Source organism: Candoia aspera, chromosome 1 (assembly GCF_035149785.1).
Source record: "Candoia aspera isolate rCanAsp1 chromosome 1, rCanAsp1.hap2, whole genome shotgun sequence".
NCBI classification, from domain to species: domain Eukaryota; kingdom Metazoa; phylum Chordata; class Lepidosauria; order Squamata; family Boidae; genus Candoia; species Candoia aspera.
The window spans coordinates 14,931,032-14,948,606 of NC_086153.1; the positions used below are offsets into that span (position 1 = coordinate 14,931,032).

Below are 17,575 nucleotides of genomic sequence, written 5' to 3' on the forward strand. Positions count from 1 at the left end.
TGTAGAATCTAGCGCAAACCATTTCAGCCTCTCTGTGTTTTAGCATATTATAGGATAGTGGAGATAGTTGTTGATGTTTTTTACTGGTGCCTTTTAATTTTTTTAACTATAACTTTTTAGTTTGAGTTTCTCTGAACACTTTTTTACTGGAAAGGGGAAGTAAATGTAAAGCTGGAAAGGGGATGAAATGGTCTTCCCATGACACTGAGACCACCACTCATGTGCCTTTGCTTCATTTGATACACAGAATACCAAAGAAAGCAAGCCAATACCAAAAGGATATGGGAGAATGCCAAGGACTTAATACTGTTAGGAAGCAAACAGATGGGCAGTGAAAGCAGCCTCACACTAAACCATCATTTCCGGCCCACCTTAGGTTAAGTGACACCAATTTGCCAGGTTGTGTTTCTTGCTGTACCTCTCACTGCTGTTTTAAAAGCAATGGACACATCCATCCACTCCAGATGGCACCATTCAGGCTTACCTGTGTTTGCACTGATATCCCACCCTCCTATTCAACAAATGCAAGTCTTTCATCTGTCTCCAATTCATCACACAGGGATGGAGTTTTTAATCTTTTGCAAAACACAACACTCTAAGAATTGGCTGCTTTTCTTTCCTTTTCTTTTCAAAACCACATTCCTGAATGTGCAGCAAAGGGTGCATGAGAGTGTCTGGTAACATCCAATTATTCCAGTAATTTGAGTGTAAGGATAAAATAAAACCAGTCTGAGAAGGAGACATGGGGATTCCATAGAAGAAAAACAGAAGAAAAGTAGCTTTTGGTTTACTGCAATGCAATGCATCCCAGTCATTATCCAGCCAATACACGTGGGAGTTGCAACAAACAGCAGAGCTAAGCAACTGGAACCACAATCCCCACAATTCCACACTTCTCACTCCTACTAGCCTGCTTATCAGAGTGGCCAGATGCATAAGTAGATAGGACTCCTACATCTTCACAGCTCTGCAGAAGGAATTTCAGCAGGTTTTGCTTGTTGTACAAAAATGCAAGATATATAAGAAATTCCTTCTTCTAAAGAGAGATTAAACATGGAATAGCCCCATCCACTTCTGTGTCTATCCTGATCTGCAGGCATGTAAGTGTTATGGAATTGTGGTACTGCTTGGGTGGTGATGCGAAGAATAATGCCAATAACTTGGCTTTGAATCTGGACACCTAAAATATAATGTCCGCTTCTAGTCCGCTTCATTCATTCATTCATTCACTCATTTATTTTTCAAATTTTTATTACTGCCCATCTCCCCCAAAAGGGGGACTCTGGGTGGTTCTTTTCCAAAAAACCCTCCAAGCCTCTCCAGCTCTTGGAAGATGATGACTGAATTATTCTAATTAAGAAATATAGATAAATTTGCCATTTCCCTTTTTATGTAAATCTTAATCTTGTACTGTCAGATGTTGATGACTGTAGATACAAAAACAACTGAAATATTCCATTTGAGATCATTACCTTTTCCCCAAATATCCTTTGGCAGATGCCATTCTTTGCTAGCTTCTCTTTGACCTGACGGGTTAGATCTATTGTATCCACTTCTTGGTACATGTAAATCTCATACTGCTCAGGGGTCAGTGGAGGAACGGAAGGCTTAGATGGCTTTGATAAAGGAACAATGGGGGAAGAAGGAAGGGGGCTGTTTTGGGGTGTTTCACTGCGACTTGCCCCCGTCACACTCAGTTCAGAGCTCTGAGAATAGGGAGATTCTGCATTGGGCCACTCTTTCCAATATTCTGAAGAGGAGGGCCCTTGGAGTTGCTGGTTACGGTCTGAACGAGCGTGGTTGCTGGCCTTCTCTTTCCCACTGGTGCTTTCCTCCATTTTGGGGTCTTCTGGAGGAGCTGTGTTCCTTCTGTCAGGTTGCACAGTATTCCACCAATGGTCCTTCCATACCCCACTGCGTCCCAGTTCATTTTTAACATGTCTCAGTACACCTTGTGCTGAGTCAGACATCCCATGGAGGTCTAGAAGGGAGGCCTCTTGGGCTTCCTTCTTGAGACCAGGGACAGTCTGTAGGGAAGACACAGTGGAATCCACAGATGATGAGTGCTTCTTCAAGGACAAAGCCAGGGGTGAGTAACTAGAAACCGCAGGCGTGGGGATCAGTTTTGAGGACAAGATGGTGGACATTTCGGCTTGGGTTAGAGGGGTTGCTTTTAAGGCAGGTTCGAGGGCAGCCTGCTGGGCTTCCATCTCTCGTCGAGCCTGTTGCAAAATGGAGCGAATAGCATCATCGGAACTGCTGCTGGTTGATGTGGAAGGTGGCTGAGCCGGCTCAGCTGCAAGGGTAAGAAAACAATGGCTGATGAGATGCAGTAGATCACGTCATTCATTTCTCCAAACATCAGTTATAAGCTCTTCTTTCCACCACCCCTGATCCAATATAGATCCGTGCCAGATGAATTGTTTACTAGTAAATCTTACTGGATCGGAGGTTTTTAAAAAACATTTACAAGACTGTCATTACAAAGGTCCTTTACTGAAAAATAACAATAAGGGTGAGAACTCATCCTTATCAAAATCTTTAGTAGGATCCTGAAATTTACCAAGGCAAACATATTTTCTTATATTTTTATGGTTCTACAAACATTAAACATTATTATTAAATATAAATATTTATTACCTGAGAAAATGAAAAAATATTATATATCCTCATTAAAAAAAAAGGTACTACAACAGTAAAACAAAACAAAACAAACCATGCATTCCAATAAAAAACAACAACAGCCTGTCTCCTTAATGGAATAGGATATAGCTAATCAACTGCCCATGATTATATACATATCTTACTTAGCAAAGGATCAATTGTGCCAATTTAATATAAAACAGAAAAATAACATTCCTTGACTCTGAAACAGTTTGTTACCAAGTCAGTGAGCAGATTTACAGTATACTTGGACACTTATTGTGATGTCATCCACATCACAAGCCATAAGATTAGGAGATTATTCATGAGTCCGATGTAGGCCACAAAGGAAAAATGCTCAATGCATTGACATTTCTAGCACATCCATTCAGTACAGTAGATAAATGCTTCCAGCCCACTAGAACACATCTTCTTTCTCTCTTTTTAATGCAGATCTCTAATCTGGACCAATCTGTTTTTTTTACTTATCAAATTTTATCACTGCCCCCCCCGCCCCCCCCCCAGGACGGACTCTGGGTGGTTTACAAAAAACAAAATTTAAAATGTAATACCACATAAATACAATAACTATAAATATAGATAAAAGGTATCAAATATGGTAGAATCCAGATGGCCAAGATTGTACCTCAATCAGTGAGTATCAACAGCCATTCTAAGGTGCTAGCCATCCCCACAATTGACTATTCCTCTGCCCGCTCCAGATGATGCTGACACAACCTGGTTTTTAATTTTTTTGCAGAAGTCCAGGAGTGAGGGGGCTTGTCTTACCTCCAGGGGAAGAATGTTCCAGAGGGCGGGACCCCGCCAGATTCTCTTACAAATGGGGTCTGTAACATGCCCTCTCTGTATGACTGGGTGGGATGGGTTGATGTAATGGGGATGAGATGGTCCCTCAGGTAACCCGGTCCCATGCCATGTAAGGCTTTAAAGGTGATAACCAACACCTTGAATTGGACCCAGAAGCAAACTGGAAGCCAGCGCAGCTCACGTAGCAAAGGTGTTATATGTGCCACCGTTGGGGCACCTAAAATTGCTCACACAGCTGCGTTCTGGACCAGTTGAAGCTTCTGGATATTCTTCAAGGGTAGCCCCATGTAGAGTGCATTACAGTAGTCTATGTGGGAGATGACCAGGGCATGAGTGACTGTTCGAAGGGCCACTCGGTCCAAGAAAGGGCATAATTGGCGCACAACACGAAGTTGAGCAAAGGCCGTCCTGGCCACGACTGCCACCTGTTCTTTGAGCAGGAGTTGTGAGTCCAGGAGAACCCCCAAATTATGCACTGGGTCTGTCTGGGGCAGTGCAACCCTGTCCAGGACCAAAAATGACAATTTCCCAGATGCTGAGGAGTCATTAATCCACAGCCACTCCATTTTACCAGGGTTCAGCCGAAGCCTCTTGTTCCCCATCCAGGCCCCCACAGCCCCCAGGCACCTGGAGAGGGTGGTCACGGCATCACTTAGTTCACTTGGGATGGAGATATACAATTGGGTATCATTGTCATATTGATGATACCTCATCCTGCGGTGACGGATGATCTCACCCAGCGGTTTCATGTTGATGTTAAAGAGGGGCAGGGTTTTACCCCATCTCTTCTGCCCATTGGACCTGTACCTCTATTTATTTTATTTTTATTATCCACTCTCCTGCCCACTTTAGTTGAACCTTGGCTATTTTCTATCCCACTTCATTTCCCTGTACTTTTAAGACTGTTTGAACCACCCTTGCCAGTATTCTTCTTTCTATACAGTATAATAATAATTTTTGAGCTTAAATGTCCACATATTCTTACTCATTGTAGCTTCTGCATAAGACACTTTGGGGGAATGTGCAAACTTCCCAGTCAAGATTCCTTCCACTCTGTAGAAGGAAAACGTCTTGGGGAGAGCTTCACAGTCTAGAGGTATCCACTAAATTTGCTTGTTACAGATGTTTTGTATCAATACCTTTCAGCCTTAAATTGTCTGCTTGAGGTATCATAATGCATGGCATTTTCTCAAGGTAAAGGAGAACTAAACACTCTTTAAGCTAATAACCTTTGCCAATGGAATCTACTGAAGAAAATGCCCCAAGGTCATTCGCTGTCTCATAAGCACTTACCACGGTTTCCATGTTAATCTGAACTTCAAAGGCCACCACAGCAGGGTTCTCCTACCTGTTTTCTGTACCTGCAGCTCTCTTTTTGCTTGCTCCAGGATGGATTTGATAGCTTCATCAGAGCCAACTTCTGTAGCTCGGATTCTTGTGGTAATGTTACCTGAAGAGAAGAGAAATGATCAACTGTTGAACAACCTTCTGAGAGGCTGACTCAAAAAGCAGTGAATTACTCAATAAAAACTACAAGAAGATGAACCAATGAATAAAATCAAATGCTGCAGCTTATTTTATCTTCTTATGGACAAGCAGAGCTGCCTTACCTTGTTCTGCCTTCTACTACTACTGCACCTTTTCTTTCAGAGTTTAGAATTTCAAAAATCTGCTCTTTTGTCCCTGCTTCTGTACCCAATCACATCTCACAAATGTGTCCCTTTCCTTCACGGTCACAATTATTTCAGAAAGAATATGAAAGAGGAGGGAACTGCTCTAAGGATACTGGATGACAAGAATCCACACATTTAACCGACATACTGGCTGATTTCATATATTGCGCCTATATTCTAAGTGTAAACTTGGAACTCTGTGGATTGTATGAACCCAGGCATCATGGTTGACCCAGGAATCATGGTTCACAGGTTAGTGTCACATGTGGTTCCAGTCACTGAGCTGGGCTATCTAGTCTGGTTTTATCTCCTCCAAACAGCAGAGATTCGTCTGGATCTCCATGCAGAGGGAGTCTGCCCCACTTGCTTCTTTTCCCTGGATTTTCTAGGCACAGGAGCCAGGACTTGGTGCTCTAGTACTCCACTAATGTGCTTTGCCTCATCAAACTCACTATGAATTTAAGATAACATGGCAAAATTTGTTAGCAGCACTCTTCAAACAAGGATATTAAACAATATTTTGTATAGCCTGCTCTTGAAAGTATATGGATCATTTCCAACCTAAGCACTAACAGTTCCTGAACACAAATTGCAAGCCTTTTTCTTTAGCCATTATTTTTTTTAAAAAAGAAAATCTGTTAAACATTAAAAAACAAAATATCATTCCAAATATAACACAGTATTGCAGACAGGAATAAAAAAACAGACATGAGGAGTGTGTAGTTAGAGGGGGTAGTGCATTTGAATTATTTTGGTCATTTTCCAAATTGACAATAAGCCAAAATAGCATTCAAATCTTCCTTTAAACAAGACATAGCTCAATGCTTGCTTTTAAAAGACTAAAAGTTCAATAGAAGCAGACCAAATGCATATTAGTGGGGGGCTTTGCCTACAATCTTCAATTATCAAGTGCCTACCATTTTCCAAAGGCAGTAGACATTGGTGCCAGACATTGGCACATTGGCGCCAAAATCCAATTGCCCCCCCCCGCATTAATAGGAGCATCATTCATCAAAATTTTCTGCCTTGCACACTTCGTTGAAATGGATAGAAAGATTAGAACGATGAGATCTATCTGACTTCTGCTGTGCTGATATCCATCTGTGATTTCAGGACTTTTAGATACTTGGGCTATTTATGTTGACTGGTCTGTTACAAGAGTCAAAGATGCAGGTGGGTGAAGAGTCCTTAAAACATTCTGAGTTCTCCTATCAGAGATCCCAAGACTATGCATGAACATTACTTTTCCTAATGTCATCTTTCCAAGAATGAAACAGTGAACAGTTGCTGGAAGAAGTCCATGTCTGGTGAACTACAGTGGCATGTAGAAGGAACCATTCTTCTCTATGCAGGTTAGTGTAATTCTACTATGGCTCTGAGTTCAAAATATGAATGATCCAAATATAGCAAGCAATTAAAACATTCCTGCAAAACCACTGTGATTCAGAATACATGGTACTGAGCAAGAATAACCGAAAATATTGAAAACTCGTATGTTCACAAATACCTCTTCCTATATAATCAAAAATCTGGGGAGAGGGGCAAACTGATGCCCAGCTTCCTCGAAGTTCTGAAGAAAAGATTTCGGAATATCCTCTACAGTTGTAGGAGAATGGCCATCTCTCTCTCTTGTCCTTTAAGTACTGCCCTTGGGAGGCATTCATATGCAAGTTCAGTTTGCTGAAATAGCAGCCTTTAAGGGAGAGGGAGGCAGAAGGATAATCCTACCAATATTTGCAGTCATTAGAGGAACTAATTTTCCCCCAGAAGTTAGTCAACTCCTTGTTCTACCATTTCTTAATTAAAACAAGACACTGAACATAAAAGAGGGAATGATTTTAAAAGTTCCAAATTCCTATGTGCCTTCACTACCCAGTTCTTAAGAATTTAAGGCAATTACCCTGAATTAAAAAAAATCTGAAGTAATAGCACTATCAGGCACAATGGTGACTTCACTTTAACAACTTAGAATTTATACAGCTATTTTCCTTACTGCTCAAACAGCTTCATAGCTGAAAGATTGTCCAGCCCAATTCTCTTTTCCAGACTGAGAACCCTATGAAGGGAGAATGGGGGATCTTGATGCTGCCCTTCTATGAGTAGCAGCACTTGGGTGGGAGATTAAGCAGGCATATAGATCCCCTGGCCACAGATGTCTGCAAGAATATAAAAAACACTGTGCTTTTAAAAAAAACAATACGAATTAAAAATAAATGCACATGCACACTTTATGTGATCTGTGCTCTGTACTGATGCTGTTCCTTTTTGTTTTTTGCAATTTGTGCTCTATCCTATTAAGTAGCCCACAGTATTATCATTCTTACATTACTTATTTTTATTATTAATCTTTCAGTTTTGTGGAAATTACAGCCAAAATGGCTTATGGCAGGAAGGGCATGCTCTGGGTACCATCAGCTAGGGAATGTCGGCTGGTGGAACCCAGAAGGGGGGCCTTTTCTGATGTGGCACCCGCCCTTTGGGACATCATTCCCTCCAACCCTGCCCATTAAATTGGTCCTGTCCCTGTTGACCTTTCGTAAGGCCTTGAAAACCTGGCTTTGTGTTCAAGCCTGGGGCCCTGGGCATGGGTTAGAGCCCATCTCCTGGTTGTATGGATGATAGGTTAGATCATACCCGGCTGCTATGTGTTTTCATTTTGTTAATATTATATATTTTGTGTTATTTGTTTTATTGTAAGCCGCCTAGAGTCATGTAAAAGTGAGATAGACAGCTATATAAATTGAGTAAACAAACAAACAAAATAAGGCATTCACTACAGAAAATCAAAGAGCCAGAAAATGTAGAACACTGAACACAGAAAACTCTCTGAATTTAAACGCAGCAGATCAAACATGTCAAACCTGCTGAAATTAAAAATAAAAATGAAAGATGAAATTGAATATCATCTGAAGAGTCACAGATTCCTTATCCCCGGTCTAAATAGGCATGTAAGCTCATGTAGGAGAAAGAGTGAGCGTATACAATACAGATCATGTTTGTCTATCAGGCTAAGCTATGCTTATGAATTAGCAGGCTGGCAAATGGTTGCTGAATATCCAATGACCAGATGTTGTCAGTGAGCCATCGATGGCTTCTTTGGCTAAGCTATCTGTGCTGTGCAAAATAAGGATCTTTAGTTTGTTCAGCCTTGAAACAAGCCAGAGAAAGGAAGTTAATTTGAAAAAGTTATGGATGGGTCATTAGTAGATGTATACAGTGTGCAGTATTCCGATCCAAAGTGGGAAAGGTGCTTTGGATCTGGTGTTGGTGTGCTCAATGTACCTGTTGAAGGCTCCTTATGTCAAAGTCATGCTTTTCCTGGGTGTGCATGGTAGATGCACATTCTTAGGAAAACAGGCATTAATGCGTTAACACCTTAACATGAGTTAAGGAGGCATTAAAAAGAGAGTGGTATGGTGTGACCACGGTTTACCCTGTTGCTGCCTCCTTAAGTCAAATGGCTACCATGTGAGCCCCATAACAGATGCAGCTTCTTCAAGATCTAAGGAAGGACAAGCATTAACACTGATTATCTGAAAAAAATGGACTTTGAGGAATAATTCCTTTCATTTTAGCCCATGTCCTGAAACCGAATTGTACACTGCAACCTGAAACAGATTTGCTCAGAAACAAGTTTCACTGAGCTTGCAAAATAGGTGGAATTATGATTATAGCCTTATTTACCTTTTTAAAGTATCAGTCACACAACCAACTAAATAGAAGTTTCTACAGTATTAGTGTAGTGATTCTACATATGCAAAACTGAGTTATAAGCCCTTCTGAATATAGAGAAGAGGTCTGAATCTATGAGCACAAACAACCTTCTTCAGGCCACCAAAAGGAGTTAATTGCTGAGCTATGAACCATACCTGGTTCAAAACTGGCCACATTCTGCCCACTAGCTATATTATGCTACATTGTTTGACTGATTCACTAGCCCCTATTCTATTAAGATAGTTTTTGAGCAGGAAATATATTTAGCACAGAGGTTATTCTACTTCATTCTACAGCACATGCTTCCTTACTGCCTCAAGTTCTCAAAACATAGATGGCATTTCAACATCATATTTACTCTCAAATACTGATATAGCTAGCTGAAATGGCCTTGCATTCCCGTACACACTTCTACATCTCTATGTTTCTGATGGCAATTCACTCAACATGCACATCTGTTCAAGCCCATGGAAGAAGGAAACGTGGCTTGCATTGCTTAAGATTCACAGAACAGTCAACTCTACCCACACACCCCACACACACACTTAACTTTTCATACCAGTATCGCTTTTGACTGTGAAACTCAAACACCAAGAAGTCACAAAGGCTACAAGAGACAGTATGATATAATGGGCCACACATCAGACATGAACCAGTGGCTCTGCCATGAAACTTACCGTGTGGCCACTTGATCACTTGTAGCCTAATAATATGGTATTATTCCCAGGGGTGCTGACCTGGGTTCCTGGGAGGAAGCACAGAAAACTAGTGGGATTAATAGTAGGGGAGTCCAGCTTTGTCTAAGTGAGATAGGAGTTTTACTTGAAGGAGCCAAGTTAGTACAGCAATAGAATTAGAAGGAGAGGAAAGAGGGGACAAGTGATCTGGATGCTAACCCATGGTTTGTTTTATACTTACTGCACCAATACAGATATAGCACTGACTCTTTGCAAACCATCATTTACCATCCCTCTTCCTCTTTTCCTCATCCAGCATCAACATGATTTTATATTATCTGTGCACTGGCACCATATGGTTGCTAATCAGGGCTGACCTCAGAATGAGTGTTTGAAACCTATACTTGTTTCAAGCGCTGATTCTCAGGATATCTTTGGTTAGCACCAAGCATGGTTTGGTCTACTTATAACATTAAATCCTGCCAATGCAGGGAACAATGGGCTATGGACTGATCTGGAGAGGAGTAGGAGGGAGGAAGTAATTTCAAATGTAGCTTGGAAGGAGTCCATGTTATAGCTGCACAGGGCCCACTGTCTGTTTTTCTCTCAGATTCCAGGCCAGAATCAAACTGCACCCCTTTGTGTTTATAGCAACAACAATAAAGACGACACACAACTAAGCACACTTCACTTCCCAAAGATCAACCGCAAAGAGAAACACCTGCCTGTGACGTACCTTCTGACCCATTTCTTCGTTTCGGTACTTCCTGAAATAGCCTGCTCAGGTTCTGGCCTGGATTCTCTGTTGAAAAACAAGTTGGGTAAGAACAAAACAATCAGGGGGTGGTTCTTCTTATAAATTTGGGCTGTGAGATGAAACAAGAACTGCCTAATACTTATAAGGGGTTGGGGAGGGAGGGAAGGAGTGGATAGTGAGCAAGGGCAGCAGTGAAATCAAGCAGCTCATAAACCTTTTAGGCCTGGCTACTTTGAAAAAGGAAGCAAGGCAGACTGTTGGTTAATAAAGATTATATATATCAAAAGAAGATTAGAAAGATATAAATAAACATCTAAAAGGTACAAAAAGACAGAGATGGGTCAGTAATTCTTACAAGAGCAGATGACCCCAAGAAAGGGAACATGCTGCAAGATGCTATAAACACTCCTTGGCCATCTAGGGATGCTCTGTTTCAAAGAGGCACACAATACCTCCCCAAATCCCCATTCCCTTTAAAGCTTCTCTTCCAAATGAAAACACACTGATTAGAAAAGCAAGCAATTTCTCTTTAGGGAGGGAGGGGAAAAACATCTCCATCTGCAATATTATTTCATACAAACACTGGAAAGAGGTTTGTTCCAAAGTGAATATCCAAAATACCATATAATATAATAGTAAGAACGGACAAGCCAACTGTACCAGTTAGCGTCATATGAAAATCAAAAGTGGGCAGGAAGTGGTTGAAGGAAGTGGGCAGGAAGTGATCTTTATTCTATACTGTACGTTTTTTTTAAAAATGCCAATATAATGTTATCCTGATTTAAATTATGAGTGGCAGAATTTTGGACACATCACATATCCTGAGAGGGAACTAAACAGGGAATAACCAGCTTTTCACTCCAGTCCCCCAGTCCCCATTTTCCTATTAGTTCCTCCTTCTATTTCTTCTTATATGCTGGAGAATATAAAAATGAGAATATAGAGAACACAGGAAATGCCCTTTGCACATATATAGTCTCCTGTTATTATAAGCACTAGCCAATTGTGACTTTTGTGTGCTAAGGTGCATCTAACTGGGCTCTCACTGGCTATTGTATTAACATTACACACTGTACGAGGAAATTTATGTGGCTAAGAATTCACGTTTTCAGTTCTCACAGCTATGGAGAAAATGTCGCCCGCCTATTTTGACTCTACTGGGTCCACAGATGACATTTTGCTTTTATTGGAGAGAGCAGCATCTCTCCTACTTTAGAAACAAGTTGCTCCATGCAATGCATTTCCAGCATTCCCCATCCTTGGATGAGGACTTACACCATATTGAACGTAAGGGATTGCTACAAAATATATAGTTGTTTTATATTCCTTAATGCAATAGGAATGCTCCAGTTTGCAGCATGTACAGACCAGAGCTCTTGTTAAGTTTTATTTCTGTCCCACCACATTCCCCATCCTTCAGTAGGAACCTGGCAATTCCTGCTTATGAACTCTTCTACTCTTCAGAATTATACAGTTTGATCTTAAATGTTATCTTCTAAGACAGTGTGAAACTTGACCAGTTTTGACCCTGTGCTATGTATAACACTAACTGCACATTGCGTGAGCCATATGAGAAGTCTCCCATAGCTACATGTTTACACTTCTGGCTCAAAGATAATACAATAAACACATGGGTGCAAATACAGCCACAAAGAGTGAAATTCATGATATAGGACAATAGTTACCGCTAACGATGACATTTCTGAATCCAAGGAAAAGCCACAAGACCTGATGCTCTAGTAATATTTATGAAGGTGTGATTGAGACATCATGCAATTCTTTGGTAAAGGAATACTAACTTTACAAGGGGAATGGAGCTGTCATCTCTCTCTCTTCTCCCTCCTCTTCCTATTACCATCCAGCAAAGAAATGGTGCTTCTGCATTCACATCAGGTCTATGTTTCAAAGCCCAGTGCAGTCTATTCTATTCATGCATACACTTTATATACCCAGGCTAATGAATCTCAAACATTTGTGTTTTTAGAAATCTTTATAGTACAGGTAAGTCCTTGCTTAGCGACCACAATGGGGATTGGCAACTTGGTTAGGCAAAGCAGTTGCTAAGTGAATCTGTGACTATGCTTATGATCTTACTTCAGCTTTCCTTTGCTTTATGGACCTGTGGGGGTTGTAAATGCAGTCACAAAGTTACTTTTTCATCATCTTTGTAACTGTGAATGGTTGCTGTATGAGGCAGTCGCTAAACAGGGACTACCTGTACACTTTTCTTCTATTGTCAGTTAATGTTGATTTCATTGGGGTTATCAAACTGATATACTGCCAGAATCTTGGTCTATTCTATTTCACATTTTATGTTTGCATTTTGTACCTTCCTGGGGTATTACTAGATATAATATTTTTAAGTAAATAAAGCATATGATATATAATTCTAATAAAGTGCCCCAAATGTACATTTGGACTACAAGTGAACTTTTGATCTTGAAAGGTGAAGAAGATTAACAGTAGCTCTCCCAATTTTTTCCTAGCACTGTTACCTAAGATACTTTCAACTGAGGAACATGGGACCTTCTGCTTGCCTTTGCCTCACATATACTGTATGTTGAGACTACAATGAGTTTGCAATCTCCTAAGATGTTGGTCATTTGATTTTTTTGGGAAACATGAAAATTAAAATTTACTTAAATCTAAAATGCATGAACACCATTTTGAGGGATTACGCATGCCACAGTCCCACCTCCTGGCTTATATGACAGTCCTCTAAAGCTTTCAATGACAGTGGTCTGCATAAAGGAAAACACTGGAAACTCTTTCCATCCTATGACACTTAAGCTAATCAACTTAAGCCAGTTCGGTCTAGTGGTAAAGGCACCAGGCTAGAAACCAGGAGTCTGTGGGTTCTAGTCCCACCTTAGGCATGAAAGCTGGCTGGGTGGCCTTGGGCCAGTCACTCCCTCTCAGCCCAACTCACCTCACAGGGTTGTCGTTGTGGGGAAAATAGGAGGAGGAAGGAGTCTTAGACATGGTATGTTCGCTGCCTTGAGTTATTTATAAAAATAATAAAGACAGGATAAAAATTAAATAAATATTTTTTAGAGAAGTTTTGTTTCTGCAATGGATTTTTGAGTGAATGGGGCTGGTAGTGGTTAAGGGGAAATAGTGCTGGGACACAGTACATGCCTCTTTCATGTCTGTATCAATCACATGAGCAACTTCTAACCCCACCCATTAATAAACCTCAATGAGATTTCTATCTGTCCTGCTTCTTCTTTGTGCTGTCATACCCACCTCCCTAGCCAGCCTGCCCACCAGCTGCTTTTGTCATATATGAATCTGCTTGGTCCCAATACAAGGGACCACAAAAAATTGTTCTCAGTCTAGCAGCCTAATGGACTTGTTAGGCTTTTGGGCAAGAAGGCTAGATTTACGGAAGCTCAGGAGACCCCACATGGATGCTGCAGAGAGGGTGAAACATAATGGTCCTCAATGATTAGAGTTCATTTCAAACACTATCTTTTTCATTGGCAATCATGTGAGATTTGCCAAATGAATGAGAAGTGGTCCTAGTACTAGTTTTACCTTTTTAAAACTGTCCTGTAATGTAGGCTCAACAAACAAAAATTATTTTGAGCGATCATGTTATGATAAAACCTGTCCTGCTGTGGTTTCATCATGCAAGATGCATAAAGTTTTCTACAAAGTTGAACTAAAAAAAAAATCCTCCTTTCACTGCTGCCCAATGTATGAGAGAGAGTTTAAAAGACATACTTGCCAACCAGCTTACACAGGTGACAGCCCATTGGAATCTTTCTCTGGGGTCAGCCCCATAGAAATGAATACAAGCTGCATGGTGCCCCCCCCCTTTTTTTTACAGTTCACATCCATTCCCATGGAGCTGGAGCACATCCCTTAGATGCCGATCTCTTACTCTGTTATTTCAGCTTGATTCATAGCAAGGCACTCTCTATTCATTCCACAAAATAATCTGCATACACTGAACACCAAGCAGACAACTTCATCAACCAGACACACATGCAATCTCCTTTGACTGCGTCTCCTATCTAATCAAACATAGATGCCAAAAGAGAAGCTGGAGGCCATTTCCTCCTCACTCACCTCTCTGCCTGCCTTGGATGCTGCGCAGTGCCAAGATGTTCTGCTCATCGGAAAGGAACTGCTTCATTTTATGGAATGGCTCCTTGCCTCTCACGGTCAGCTTGTTCCATGGTTTAGGTCGAGCCAGAATCTCACTCACAGACCCTTGAGAAAGTCCCAAGACGTAGTGTCCAAAGATCCGCTGTCCGATATTGTGCTTGATCAGTTGCTCTTTGACCTGACGTGCAATTTCAGCTGTGTCTATCTCCTCACCTTCTGAGGTGCTGCCGGTGCTCTCGGATTGGTTGGGTGACGGGGCCATGCCATTGACGTCTGGGCTTTGTTGCAAGGGGCTTTGGGAAGATATGGAGTTTGTGCTGTAGGGACCTACTGAAAAAACCATGCTTGTGCTTCCTGCTTCCTGCATCGCCTTGGAGTAGAAGGACTGCATAAGTTGGCGCTGGAGGAGAGAGCTTAGTGCAAATTTTCCTGTAGAAGCCAGGGGTAAGCCGGAGCTTGCCAAGGATGAGCTGAAAAAGTCTTGACTTAAACCCGTTGGTGAGAACTGGTGTGTACCATTAGTATTGGAAGCCTGCTCCCCTGCATTGCGGGGCAACTGAGGAGGAGGGGAGGCCGGCAAGGTTGCAGGACGCTGACTCTCAGGCTGGTCTTTCCCTTTTCTCCTGGCTGACCCTACAAGGAAGGTCAAACATAATGCATTATGGGGGATCAAAAAGGAGGGGGGGAAACCAAGACCAAAATGCAGAGCTTGCCCCACAAACGGGAAAAATAGTGCAGGTTGTGTTTTGTTTTGTTCTTTAAATAAGGGCCAATGAAGAAAGTGGTTTGGGTTTTTGTTTTTGTTTGTTTCTTCAAATTTCAATCAGCCAAACAAGGCCCCCAAGACAAACAACATGCATTTCATGTTTGCACCTTTCTTGTATGTTGCAGCCTGGAGAATCCCCCTTCCAAATATTAGCCGTAGAACAATGACATGAAGTGCAGTTACATAATTCTTTTCTTTTTGTTTAAAATTCATCGACACACACACATGAACATTTACTTTGGTTCCTTGCACATTTGATTCATTCCAACCCTCCCTCACACAGGAACAGACCTTGTTTGAACGCAAATGCAGCAAACATTTATAAATGCTGGATGAAACGCACACAAGACATAGAAATCATTGCTCAAAGGAAGCCACGAGAGAACACAGAAACTTTGCACAAGGCAGCAATCACAAAAACTGCCCACTGACACATCAGGCACCAGCTCTACAAACCTTAATCAAAAAGCTCCAGGAAATTCTATCTATTTGGAGACACCCCCCCACCCACCTCCCATATTGTTCATTTATGGCATGCAAAGTATCTCTTCCCAACAAAACATATAAGTAGCCAAATGAAGCCAAAATTCACCGCTGATGGAAATAAAGGCAATCAGGATTTGGAGAAATGTTATCAGCTATGAAAACAAGACAGGGTCTCTTTGAAACGCCAATCTATGTTTTGGGAAAGGTGTGCATGGAAAATAATGCCACTGTCAGACTAAACAATTGAAAGGGAAGGCAGGCTCCAATGCTGCTCATCACAACATATGAGAACATTTCTTCTTGTTAACCTTTACCATTTCTCTAAGGGCTCCAAGTCTTATTCTATCATCTATAGTATACAAGGGGAATCCAACCTAAGACAAGATCCTTGCTCACCATTCATCTTTCTGTCATGCAGTGGCCTTGGGTTCAAATCCCCTTCCCTTTCCGCATCTTCACCTCCTGATAGCAAGAACAACCTAAATGATAATTACCTATTTTTCTCCCATCCACTTACCACTCAGGTCACTGTTCGTGATCCTCAGCGTGGCATTCTCCGACTGCAGCAGGCGGTTTTTCTCCAACAGTAAGACCTCCAGTGGTTTTGATGCAGCATCCTATGGAGATGTAGAGAGAACAAAGGGAAAGAATGGGGAGCTGGCTCAGGATGTCTTCTCAGGATGGTAGGGTGGGAATACAAAAGAGTGCAGATTCTAGTCTATGGAGGTGCGCTGCTTTCCTTAGTGGCTGTAGAGATTGTTTAAATGTCACATTAAATCATTTTTTACACCCGCTTCTCTTTAGACACAGCACTATCAGGGCTTATCTTCCTTGCAACATTATGTTTCAAGTGCTATGAAAAGAAGGGACAAATGAAAGCAGTAACCAAAGCTATTCCTTTCCCTTTCCCCGCACAGAGCTTTCAATCATCAAAACCACTGAGAGAATCTGCAGTAAAGATGCCAGAATCCAATTTGTAACCTTTGACCCAATGAAATGAATATGCAGCAAGGGAAGTTGGGGATACTTCCCTTTTGCACAAGATTTAAGTTCATTTAGTTCAATTGTGCACTTAAGAGAGTTTCAAACTTAAGATTCTAGTTACTGTTTTTTAGAACATCATACACATAACGACAATGAAGTCAATATGAAAAATCTGACACCCTTGAAATGTGTTGAGACTAATTCACAGAATTTTCAGTTTAGTGAGAGAATTCTGGGAGTTGTAATCCCAGCCGTTTGGGAAGATGCCACACTGGGAAAGCTGTTGTAGTTTTCAGATCAGGGAGTTGGTTCAAATTGCCAAATCCCTCTCTCTCTCTGAAACTGGGATAATAAGGGAAACTGAAGTTAACTCCCTCCCCGATATTTAGGTTGCAAATGGCTTGACTTTGTTAGTTAATATTCATGTAATTATCAGCTCAATGCCCATACAGAGAAAATTGTGTTTGTGTATGAAGTGGAGGAGCACAGCCTCTTTTGTCATCTCCATTAACATGTTAAGATTCCAGAATGTTCATCTTAATTCCAACTTTCTAAACAGTTACCTATCTGGGTCAGTCTAATCATTTTAATCATCATCATACATCTTGCATTACTATGCATGTCACAATAAACTAGGCTTAGGTAGGTAGGTGCTGTTGAATCCTTCCACAAATGGTGTGTGATGATGATCAAATCCTCACCAGTTGGTGTGCTACTGTGCTACTCATGGGAGGAGCCAATGGGCCAAGGTTTCATAAGCCAAGGTAAATGTGGCAAGTGAACTATTTCTCTCTGATCATCTTATAAACCAGTGGTCATTGAAGGAGCTTGTGGCTCAGGGAAGTTCTAAACCATGAGTTCCCACTTCAGTACTTGTCTTCATTTCTATATGACTTTCCTCCGTAATGTCATTAATACTGTTACTAACACCGTT

At 41.3% G+C, this 17,575-nt stretch overlaps 1 protein-coding gene across 5 annotated transcripts in view; it reads right to left on the reverse strand.

The window, feature by feature from the left end:
- Positions 1 to 17,575, reverse strand: part of CUX1 (cut like homeobox 1) — a 344,892-nt gene that overhangs the window by 101,439 nt on the left and 225,878 nt on the right. For 2 of the 5 annotated variants that reach the window (XM_063297944.1, XM_063297935.1), the window contains exons 14-18: positions 16,175 to 16,274; positions 14,367 to 15,038; positions 10,272 to 10,337; positions 4,820 to 4,921; positions 1,473 to 2,296 (exon numbers count right to left, since the gene is read on the reverse strand). In XM_063297944.1, coding sequence (XP_063154014.1) covers positions 1,473 to 2,296; positions 4,820 to 4,921; positions 10,272 to 10,337; positions 14,367 to 15,038; positions 16,175 to 16,274 — 1,764 coding nt within the window. The remainder of the gene's footprint in view (positions 1 to 1,472; positions 2,297 to 4,819; positions 4,922 to 10,271; positions 10,338 to 14,366; positions 15,039 to 16,174; positions 16,275 to 17,575) is intronic. The other 3 variants (XM_063297970.1, XM_063297953.1, XM_063297962.1) reach the window with 2 other exon arrangements.